Source organism: Petaurus breviceps, unplaced genomic scaffold (assembly GCF_028583685.1).
Source record: "Petaurus breviceps papuanus isolate PSGF00001 unplaced genomic scaffold, PetGlider_PUasm1.0 90822, whole genome shotgun sequence".
In the NCBI taxonomy this organism is placed as follows: domain Eukaryota; kingdom Metazoa; phylum Chordata; class Mammalia; order Diprotodontia; family Petauridae; genus Petaurus; species Petaurus breviceps.
The window spans coordinates 398,569-410,975 of NW_027187351.1; the positions used below are offsets into that span (position 1 = coordinate 398,569).

At 35.5% G+C, this 12,407-nt stretch overlaps 1 protein-coding gene across 1 annotated transcript in view; it reads right to left on the reverse strand.

Annotated features, from left to right (window-relative positions):
- Nucleotides 1–3,258: 3,258 nt before the first annotated feature.
- Nucleotides 3,259–12,407, reverse strand: part of LOC138148050 (serotriflin-like) — a 54,554-nt gene continuing 45,405 nt past the window's right edge. The window contains exons 5-7 of the mRNA XM_069070692.1: nt 9,902–9,999; nt 3,803–3,891; nt 3,259–3,272 (exon numbers count right to left, since the gene is read on the reverse strand). Of these exons, the coding sequence (XP_068926793.1) occupies nt 3,259–3,272; nt 3,803–3,891; nt 9,902–9,999 (201 nt within the window). The remainder of the gene's footprint in view (nt 3,273–3,802; nt 3,892–9,901; nt 10,000–12,407) is intronic.

The window sequence follows — 12,407 nt, forward strand, 5'->3', positions numbered from 1 at the left end:
CTCCAAGGTTATGAATATATAATTTATGATGAAGAAATCAAAGCTACATCAAAGTCATAATATATAGACATATCAAAGTCATGTAAAATGCTCTACATCATTATTAGAGAAATGCAAATTATAACCATTTTGAGATATCACACATCTATCAGATTGACTAAAATGATAAATGAGAGGATAATAAATGTTGGAGGGGATATGAGAAAATTGGGACATTAATACAGTGTGGGTGGAATTGTAAATCGATCCAATCATTTTGGAGAACAATATGGAATTATGCCTAACAGGTTGTAAAATTGTGTACACCCTTTGACCCAGCAATACCACAATTAGATCTGTTCCCAAAGATGATCAAGGAAAAAGGAAAAGAACCTATAAATTCTAAAATATTTATGGTAACTCTCTTTGTGGTGGCAAAAAACTGGAAATTGAGGGAATATCAATCAATTTTAGAATAGTTAAACAAGCTGTAGTATATGATTGTAATGGACTGCTACTGTGTTGTAAAAATGATCAACTAGTTGATTTTAGAAAAAAAAACAACATAAAAGACTTGCATGAAATAATGAAGAGAATGTTATATACAGTAACGATGATGTTCAAAGAAAAACTACTAAGTAATTCTGAGTATCATAAAAACTCAAATTAACTACAAAGGACCTATGAATGAAGACTGTACCCACCTCCAGAGAAAGAACTGATAAATAGAACTATGCATAGTACAGTTTTGCACACATGCATGTGTGTGTGTATTTGTGTGTGTGCATGAAATGGTATCCTTCTCTAGTGCAGGGTGGGAATAGAGGGAGGGAGATAGTTCAAAACTTAAAATGTAATAAAATAAATTTTTAAAAAGAATGATTGCTACACAATGGTCAGGGTCCATTTAAAAGTATTATCAGTCAAACAAAAAGATTTCTTAAGTGTCCGCTATGTTTTAGAAGTTGGGTAAGATGGGATACAACATATTCCTTGATAAGCAAAGAGAGTAATAAGTAAATACATATAAAATGAATGTGAAATTATTTAAATAGTATATAACCTTGTGGGAATCATAAAATACCACTTGAAGGAGGTGGCACATGGTCCTATAAGCACCTAGTTTCTTCAAGGGGTTGGAAGAGGTGATCATGAAGAAGAAGATCATTTCAAGAATGGATCAAAGGACCACGGAAAACTTAGAGAACATTGAGTCCCACCTTCTCATTTTGTAAATGAGGAAACCAAGGCCCAGAAATGCTAAATATTTTATTTTATTTTTGCTTTTTGGAGGGGGGACAGTAGGGGAATTGGGGTTGACTTGCCCAAGGTCACATGGCTAGTTTTTGTGTTAAGTGTCTCAGGTCGAATTTGAACTCAGGTCCTCCTGACTCCAGGGCCCATGCTCTATTCACTGCACCACCTAGCCATCCCTCTGCTAAATATTTTAAAAGGTGGAAAAGTTCAGATTCAGAGAATTTAAATGTTGTGCCTATCTTCACAGAGTAAGTAAACACTGGGGACAGAATTTGAACAAAGAATTTCCTTATTGCAAGTCCAGTACTCTATCTACCACATACCATGCTACCTTTTAACAGATTATTATAGGGATAGTTTAGTGAAAGATAAATACTTCTTCCCTTTACATTTACATATCAGTGTTCCTAACAAAAGCAAAAGGAATAATCTCCAATAGATTTAACAAATGACATAATCTCCCTCTACAAAACAAGGGAGTTAATAATTCTCTAATAGCAATATTGGAGAGTAGATAAAATCCTGAATTGTAGTCATTAATACCTTATGTTTAGATCATTCAATGGATGCTGCAAGACCCTGGGCAAATCTCAATTTTTCTCACTCTCAATTTCTTAATATGAAAAATGGCAATAATAATAGCACCTATATCAGAGAGATGTTCAGATCATTAAATGAGATAACACATGTAAAGTACTTTGCAATCATTAAATCAATAAAAACTATTTTTGTTTTTGATGATGATGATATTGATTTGGAGAGAAGTCTCTAGTGAAGTATTCTGATGATTTGTATTTGGCCCTCTGCTATTAAATATGTTCATCAAGCACTTGAAGAAAGTGCTTATCATATTATCAGATATTACAAAACTGGGACCTATAGCTAATATGCAAGCTGGCAGAATTGGAATGGAATGATTGATGAAATATAAGATGACATTAAATATGGATACAGGTAAACTTCAATTCAAAGAATCAATTGCCTAAAAACCAAACTAGTCAAGTTGTAAGAGTCACAGAGTGGAGATTAACTTGTCAAAAGTTTTTTTTTGATTGAAAATTTATGAATGGGTATGAAGAATAATGTGAATCAATAAGGTGATATGGAAGCCAAAAATGCATCTAGGGTTTCATTGAGAATGAACTATTTACCAAAGCAATGTGAAGAATAATATCCCTGTACATATCAAAAGGGGTGATAAACCTATGGCCAGTTTCTTCTTGAATATTTTTGTTTATGGTAGCCATATTTTTAAAATGATGTCATAAAACTGAAGTGTATACATTGGAGGGTAATCATGAAAGTTAAGGGACTGGTTAACATACTATGTGAGACTCATTTCAAGAACTTTGGGAAACTTTAACCAGAATTTTAAGAAGGATATGATAACTATTCAAATATTTTTAGGTTTCTTATGTGTAAACAGAGATAGAGTTGTTCTCCTCAGCCTGGGAAAGAGAAGAAGCCATTGTTGAATGTTATAAAGAAACAGGTTTTGGCTGTGTGTAAGATGGAAAATCAAAACAAAACAAAAATATTCTAACAGAATGGTCACTAAGTGGTATGGTAGTAGTGATTTCTTAGGTTTTCAGGTTGAGCCCAGATTATTTTTTGTCAAGCATTTTGCAGGGAGCATTCTTGATTATGTACAATTTGGACTAGATGATCTCTAAAGTCCTTTCCAATTATGTGATTCTGTAAGATTATGTGGTCCTGAGGCATTAGAGTCCATGAAATTTCCTGTCATTGTTTTGGTTCAAGGTATTATATAGCTCCAGACAGTCAGTTCAAATGTCCACAAGGAAGGATGGCACATTAAATCACTAATACTCATTATTAGCACTGATGATTTTATCATACTAATTAGCTGAGAATTTATGGATAAGAGTCAAGTACGATGAGAGACAAAGAGAAGCCAGAAAAAAGGCTCTGGTAGAAAAGCTAGAAATATGGGCTACTACTAAGGGAATGATAGACAAATGTCTAAGATCACAAAATGTGCAGAAAAAGGATGCTTGAAAGTTAGGGAACAGTGTCTAAAAGAACATGAGAAGAAAATATATATGAGTGAAAAAGTAATCACCTATTTTCTTAGTGTTTCTATTTAGCCCTTCTTATAGGACCAAAAATTTGACAGCAAAGTGAGATGTGGGAATCCAGTTCAACTTTCCACTCCATTATTGGATTACAGATATAGAACAAAAAGAGACCTTGCAGTCCATGTAGTTCAACTGCGTCATTTTAAAGATTAAGAAAATGAGGACCATGAACTTTAATGATTGATCAAGGGAGCCCAGAGAGCAGACACCAGAGGTGAGATTTGAACTCAGGTCTTTTGATTCAAGAACTAGTGTTTTTTCTACCAAAGAATTGACATAGACTCTTAGTAAACATGTACTTGGAAAAAGGATGGTGCTAGAACTTCCCACAGGTAAACCTGATTAAATAACCCCAAAATGGGAAAGCAAAACTGCTTGGCAATAATGAGTTACAGATTTTTTGGGGAGATGTCATTGACTTTGTGATCTATCAGTCTCTTTAAATTTTCTAGATTTGGAAAACTTACTGCAAAGTCCATTGTCACATTGTTCAGGGCAGTCTCCACATGGAATCCCCTTCTTATAAGGTGTAGTAAAAGTTGCAAGATTATTTCCCCTGAAAAATAAAATAATTAGAATGATTGAATCACAGTCATGTCTAAGCATTAAGCATTTTTTCAGAAAAAAACACCTATCCTAATGAGGAAAATCCACATGATCATTTGAGCAATCTTTCATATATGATGTGGTTTCTAAAATTCATGAAGTCTTGCAAAGTGATATTTCTCCATTTATTTTTTACTATGATCCACAAACACTATTATATACCATTGGTATGCCAGGCCTGTTTTATTTGTTTTAATTTGGTGCTCAGATTTCCATCCTCTCCTTCAAAACACATTTGCAAATTGTAGAATCCTAGGTACAAGATGATATTTACTATTGATTCCACAAGAAAGCTAAACAAACCTGAGTACATTGTAATCTCTACAAAATTTCATTCAGCTACTCTCAATGGAAAGTAAGATGGCTGTTTTGAAACTGGGACACTTTTGTAAGGTGATTTGATATGCAGTGGAACATGGATAACTCTACTTCTTCCTATTGATAGATTGTACTTAACAGGCATAAAAGTTGCCTCTGAGGAATGAATTAATGGGCATTGTACTACTTCCCCTAAAATAGTCAACTGAAAGATAAATTTGTTTCAACTCTCTCTCTCTGTCTCTCTCTCTCTCTGTCTTTCTCTGTCTCTCTCTTTCTCTCTGTGTCTCTCTGTCTCTCTCTGTTTCTCTGTCTCTCTCTGTCTCTCTCTGTCTCTCTGTCTCTCTGTCTCTGTCTCTCTCTGTCTCTCTGTCTCTGTCTCTCTCTGTCTCTCTGTCTCTGTCTCTCTCTCTCTCTCTCTCTCTCTCGCTCCCTCTTTCTCTCTTGGAAGGCAATCTAGGTTATGAGACTTGCTCAGGGGTCACACAGCTAGTACCGTGTTTCCCCGATAGTAAGACACACTCTTATTATTTTTTTTTTGGAAAGAAAAACACCAGAGGGCTTATTTTCAGGGGAGGGCTTATGTTGTACTGCCTCAGCTCTCCTCCGCGGCACTGCTCTCAATGGCTCCAGCAAGCAAATCACTGGGGAAGAACAGGATGATGCGCTCACTGCTGCAGTTCTGATTGGATGCAGCTCAGAGTGCGGGTGCATTTCACCCGGGGGGGGGGGTGGTGACGGTGCATACAGAGGGTACCGTAATGTATCGTGTAGCGCAGGGGATCACCTTCACTACAGTAGCAATCTCAATAGGGCTTATTTTCGGGGGTGGGCTTATTTTAGAGGAATCTTACACAGTAAGGGGAGGGCTTATTTTCGGGATAGGTCTTATTATTGGGGAAACACGGTAAGTATCAAGTGTCTGCCAGATTTCAACTTAGGTCCTCATCCTGACTCTAGGGCTGGTGCTCAATCCCTGCTCCATCTAGCTGCTCCTCAAATATTTCTATGGCTTTTTAATCCAAGACATAATTAACATTTATGTATAAGACCAAAAACCATTCCTAAATGTATGTAATGAAAGGATATGAGGCCTTAAATGAAGTATTTTGAATTACTAGTTACCATAGGAAAGATTGCTTCAAATCACAAGTAATAAAAGGTCTCAAAAGCATAATAGGCAAAAAAGGCATGTCAGAAAAACTGAGATTTTACTTTAGACCCAGTAAATCAGCAAAGGTTAAAAAAAATATGGAAACATGGGCACATAAATGTATTGTTGTTGGAGCTGTGAATTTGTACAACCATTATGGAAAGGAATTAGGAATTAATTTAATTAAAGTCATTAAAATCATCCAGGGATGGGGGCCCTTTGGCCTCAAGGCCATATGTGGCCCTATAATTCCTCAAGTGCAGCCCTTTGACTGAATCCAAACTTCACAGAACAAATCCCCTAAAAAAAGGATTCATTTTGTAAAATTTGGACTCAGTCAAAAGGCTGCACACAAGGATCTAGAAGGCCACATGTGGCTTCCAGGCCACAGGTTTCCCTCTCCTGGTTGTCTGAAGGATTCAGAATTTAGGCATATATTCCAAGGAAGTAATTTACAATTTAAAAAGTTCAGCATATACTAAAATACATATAGCAGAACTTTTTGTGTCAACAAAGAAATGGAAAGAAAGCACTCAGTTTTCAAAGAATGGCAAAACAAATTATAGTATGTGAACATAACATAATATTACTTTGCTATATATAAGGAAAAATAAATATGAATACAGAGAATCATGGAAAGATTTACAAGGACAGATATAAAGTGAAGTAAGGGGAACCAAGAAAACAACATATTCAATGAAAATAACAATGTAAATGGTAAAAACAAACAAAAACAACACAAACTGAATGCTGCAAAAGTATAAAAAATAATCCCCAGAGATATGAAAAAAAATCCTTTGCAGTCCACATATGTGTGTACTATATGTAACATCTGGGTTTTTATATATGTTGATTGTTTTGGGTAAGTTTCTCCCTTTTCTTCCTCTTTTTGCCCCCCACCCCTTAGAAATTTGCTTTGTGGGATGGTGCCATGGGAGGGAGAGAAGGAAACACAAAGACAGTAGCATCAAACTCAAATAGAAACAGATCACTGTTGGCTTCATATTGACTAGGAAAACCACAAATTAACATCAATATTTTATTGTATTTTTATTTTTAAGCATTTCACAATTATATTTTAACCTGGCAATGGAAAGGGGCTATGAGTTTGACATCTCTGAATTCAAGGTAATGTAAAAACAAAAAATAATAATAAAATATTAAAAAAATACTTCTCCTGACCAATGTCCTTTCCAGAATTCTAAATCTTTTCTTACTCTTTTGATGTAACCTTTGAATCCCCCAGTTAAAATAATTAGGGGAATTTGTTACCTGGAAAGCTACTTTAAACCCTAATACCTAAAAGAATGGTCCTCCTACTACACTTACATTCAATGTGGGGTGAAGAAAACATAATTTGTATTTGAGTTCCAGTTCAATGCAAAACCTATGTACAAACCAGACAAATCAGTCCCCAATGAAATAAGAAAGCATTTGATGGAACTTTATTCACAAAATACATGAATATGAAAGTACACGAAGAATTTCCCATTTTGTCATGATAGGGAAGTCCTGGCATGAGTTCTTCCTCTACTGCCAAAGACCATAAAACTGTATGAATTAGTAGGTAAGTCCTAGGGACTCACCTTAGGCACATAGAGATTAAGTAACTTGTTCAGTTACTTACCTAATAAAAGTTAGCAGTAATGATGAGGTTTAGAGTTGGTAGACTTGATTCAGATCTGAAAGAATTCACTCAGACCTTCTCTGTAGCCTTTGGCAGCTTTATTGATGCAAAAATAGTACCAGTCGCCTAGCAAGAAAGTTATGTGAGACTCCAATATTTGGGGGAGTTATACTTATATGGAGATTTCAGAATGATGATGTAGTTTTAGAGGTTTTTATGGGGGTTGAAGATTAGGGATAGGATGAAGAAGATGGATGACAGGATAGGAGACACAAGATAAGAGAGACAGGGGAAATTTTATGACCCAGGATAGGGAGAGAAAAGGAATTTTATGGTTCAGGATAAGAGGGAATTTTTCTGGTTTTTCAAGATAAGGGAAGAGACTTTGGGACACCTTCAACTAGAGAATAAGCTAGGGAAAAACAACTCAACACTTAGGGCATTGTTTTATATACTCATCAGTAATAGGATCTGAAACTCATTCTTCCTAGTTCCAAGCTCAGCATCCCCATTCACTAGCCCTTACTGCTTTAACAGTTTATTTATTATGTTAATAAAGCATAATAAATAGAAAACTATGCATGCAATGATAATTATCTGTATAAACCAATGAAAAGTAATTCTCTGCAAAAGACTCTTGATACAATGACAAAAAAAGTAAAATGTCCATAGAGTATACAGGTAGGGTAAGGGAAATTTTCCTTAGTAATGAGAAGCAAAAAACAGACAATGACTCTGAGATACTTCCTCAGTTCTCTGAAGAGAGGTATAGAAGTATACTTGCCTTTCTCTTATCTGGGTTTAGGGCATGACTTTTTCTGGCTTTGGGGTAACAATCAATCAATCAACCAACATTTATTAAGTGCCTATTATGTGCCAGATTTAGTGAATTGGATTTAAGTGAGTGAGGGCTGTGCAAAGTCATCAACCTCACTTTCACCTCCAGAACCATCTTGGTCTGGTGGCCAGATATCAGTCAGGACAACTGGTGATGTCCCAGGATGTAGTGGGGAACCTTTTCAAACTAAAGTCCACTAAGTGCCTGGAGGTGCTCTGCCCAAAGGGAATGTAAATTTTAATCTCTGACCTTTTTTTTTTCCTTTTCTCTTAGATATCTATCTTAAACCCAAGTCACTCTGACTCTCCAAATTGTTGCAATTGAGGTGAGGACTCTGTCCACCCAAAAATTGTTTTGGTTTCATGATGTGTAGTGATGGTCTGTATAGTGGTCACTGAAGTTTATTGAGGAGGAGAGAAAGGATCAGAGTTTTTGTTTTGTTTTCCTGAGCTTTAAGCTAAGCATCAATATTTCTTTTGTTGGTCCTTTTAATACCTATGAGTCCCAATCATGCAAAATCATATAGAAGTTTGACAAGCATTAATGGCATCAATACACTTGTTGCACAAGGAACATTAGCAGTGAATTCTCTTCTGGCATTTTCTCTGTGACAGAAGACAACACGCTCATTTTTCCCCATTCCACCCCTACTTTCTCACACACCTTAGGAAAACAACAACAAGAAAACCCTCATTACTTAACCAGAACAAAGCATTGATTGTGATAGAATAAATGAGAATGGTCTATATCATGAAATCACTATGTCCTTTGAGTTGGTAGGACATGATGACCTAGAAACAATCTTCCCACCCAACGGTGGACAAATGATGAGTGTGGATGTGATACAAGAGATGAAACGATACAGAAAACCAATCCTGTTCACTTCATAAGTTTTCACCCCTAGGGGCACTTTGACCCAGGGCAAATGAAGAGAACAGAAATTAACCCTTAGTTTGACTTTTCTCTTGTAAATTTATTCTATTCACAGAAGTAATAAGAGCTTCATAGGAATCATAGTAAACTCTAATCACAGAACTTGTATTACAGTTACCTCAGACCAGGGATGGGAGACCTGTGCCTCAAGGTCCTCCAGGTGCTCAAGTGCAGCCCTTTGACTGAATCCACACTTCACAGAACAAATAATAAAAAGGCTGCACCCTAGGACCTAGAAGGTCACATGTGGCCTCCAGGCCCAGCTTCCCCCCCTGGCCTCTGACTATTTGGACAATGCAACTGATGCTTCCTTTTGTTTGGCTTAGGAAACGTATGACCAGATAGAATAAAAGATATTGGACTTTCAGAGGCCTGATTCTATGTTGTTATAGAAGATATCTTGGTCAGGATCTTTTGTATGTGTCTGGCTGAGTTTCTTCGGGATAGAAGATACTGTTAGGAAGTAAGGTGAATATCCTGAGCTACAAGGAGAAAATGAAGAAAGGAGAGAGTGCTTGTTTCTCTGGACCATGAACATACCTAATTCCTTATTACTAGACTAAATGACATACATAGCTAGATGTCTTGATATGACTCCCCTTTGTCTTTCTATACTACAAAGCTAAAAGAAAAAAATAGTTATGATGATTTTATTAATATTTTGGTTAATAATATTGATAACTTCAAGGAATTGGTGTTCTCTGTATTTAGGACCTGAGGACCTGAATTCAAATCCAAGCTTTGATTTTTGAGAGACCTTGGAGAAATCAATAACCTCTCTGTTTCTCAGTTTCATTGACGTGAAAATGTTTAAGTGTGAAAAGACAATCCCTAACATCCAATCCATCCCTATCAATTTGAACATGTTTAAGGTAAATTTAATAGCCAAGAAGTTAAAGAATCATGATTAAGCATCCTGGGAAGTCTATTTGTTAGCTATTGAATCATCAGTTCATGCTTTGTAAAAATAAACTTCTACCTTGAAAGGAAATGTTAATTTGAATTTCACTTTTGCAACAATTAAAAGGATAAATTATAATGCTTTAAGTAGATCCATTGTTAAGAACTTCTAAGTATAAATTTATACATACCCATGACAATAGTGGCATGTATAGAAATATTTAAATGTCTCCTGATTGGGGCAATGAGCGACACCGCAGCCAATCATATAAGAAGTGGCCCAAACAGTCTGAAAGAAAAAGAGCAATGTGGTAATCAAATTTAAGTTATATTTTTAAACATATTTTTAAAAGTATGAATCCTTATATACCAATGTTTTAAAAAACCATTTTGATTCTTCAGGTGCTTTAAAAATAGCTTATATGAGGAAGTTGTGAAAATTGGTCTTTGTTCACATTCTCAGACTTTATAATCATCTCGCTTGAATCAAAGGAAATCAAGCAGAAGAAAAGAAAACAACATGGAATCCAGCAAAGAATCTGTTCGCTCATCTCTTTAAAATTTTCTTTTATATTTTTATGGGAATTTAATGGACCTCTATTTCAAAGTTATGGGGAGATAATACCTGATTTTCTTCCTGAACAATGATTAGAAAATAGAGTGAACCACATATGTTAAAGCTCACTGCATTCAAAATTCCAATCCCTTTTTGTCAATTGACAAGGTGACTGTTCTTAGGGTAAGATAAGCACATATTTCACTCAACAGAGAAACATATTTAATGACAACTATCCAGCATGTGGGCTATCAGGGAAATTTCTGCCTCAATAATGAACACAATAACTTATTAATATGATTTCTACAAATAAAGGATATAATCTTTAACAGTAACACCCAAATATCCTTGAAAAGACAATGAAAATAGATTATCAATTGACACTTATCCTGGACCCAGCAGACCTACCATGTAGTCATCAGAAAAGAATAAAGAGAGGAAGAGAGTTGATATTCTGCTGAGAAGTAGAAGACAGGAGATACTAACTACTTACTTCTTTTCCTGTTTCCAGTAGGAAATATTAAAGGAGCCCAAATTGGTTTCCAAAGAAAATTAATTTGTTGCGGCTCAATTTTCCAAGGAAATATTTTACATCTTCTTCTTTTTTTATTCTTTTGATTTTGTTTGGTTGATTGCTCATGTCTCATGGAGTCATTAGCTTCCACTTGTCCAGTTCTAAGTTTTTAGGAGTAATTTTCTTTGGTTAACTTCTTTACCTCATTTTCTGTTTGGTCAATTCTATTTTTTTAAGGAGTTTTTTTCTTCAGTAAATTTTTGTACAACTTTTTCTATTTTTGTGCTTTTTATCAAGCTGTTGACTCTTTTTTAATGATTCCCTTGCATCACTCTAGTTTCTCAATTTTTCTTCTGCCTTATTTGATGTTTAAAGTTCTTTCTGAGCTCTTCCAGAAGTTCTTTTTGGACCTGAGACCAATTCTTATCTTTCTTTGAGGCTTTGAATAAAGAAGTTTTGATATTGTTGCCCTTTTTAAAATTTATGTTTTGATCTTCTGATACCATAAATGACCTTCTATGGTCAGGTTCTTTTTTGTTAGGTTTTTGTTTGGTCATTTTTTCCAGACCTATTTCATTACTTTTAAAGTTGAGCTCTGCTCCTGGGGTGGAAGGGGCACTTTCCCAAGCTTCTTGTGCTGAGGACTTTCAGGCCCTGACTGATAGGCTGGTGTTTTGTTGGTCCCTCAAGGGGCCTGGCCATTCACCTGGTACTGTGCTAGGGGAAGGGGAAGTTTGGAAATGCAGAGGGCCTTTCCTAGCCCCCTAGTTGTTAGTGTTTTTCTCTCTATGATTAACTTCAATCTATTGTGAATGAATGTTTTATATATTTCTAGATGTTCAAAATGTTTTCTCCATTAGAATGCAAAATCCTTGATGGTAGTGATAAAGTTTACTTTTTTTTGTACTTAGCATAATGCCTGGCACAAAGTAAATGTTTGTTAATTGCATTGTTGATGGCATTCTTTTTGGTCACTTTACTTCCTCAAAATAACCTGAATCATTTTTTTTTAAATCAACAAACACTAAATACTTCGAATGTGCAGAATACTGTTTTAGGTACTAGGATAAATGAAAAGTTAAATAAGATAACATTTAAGATTAGTTAAGACATGCACAATAATGATCATCATATAAAATAGAAAAAATTATAATTCACAATACAAGTGCAACATTTTATGCAAAATGAAGGTACCATCGCTTTGTATGTAAACAATCCATTTGCTGCAGGTGACAGAAAAAGAACATCTATATAAGCAAAATTAGTATAAATTGACTAATGAAGAAACAGTCTCTCAAGGTGTTGCTGTTAATTTTTTGTTCTTGAAGAGGACCAATGATATTACAAATGTGATGTCTTGCCTTTTGAGTAAATTTGATTTGATCGAGGCAGAATTGTGCAAAGTTGTCAGCCTCACTCTATCCAGCATCATTGGAGTCCAGTGGTAAGACAAAGGTCAAGATGATTGAGGATTGTTCAGGATACAGTGGGTGACCTTGGCCTTTCTAAATTACAGTCTTTCCCAGGTTTCAGTTTGTATGTGGCTTCACCCATTCAATGGTTAAAGGAAAAGAGGAAGAAAGGAAGGAAGGAAGGAAGGAAGGAAGGAAGGAAGGAAGGAAGGAAG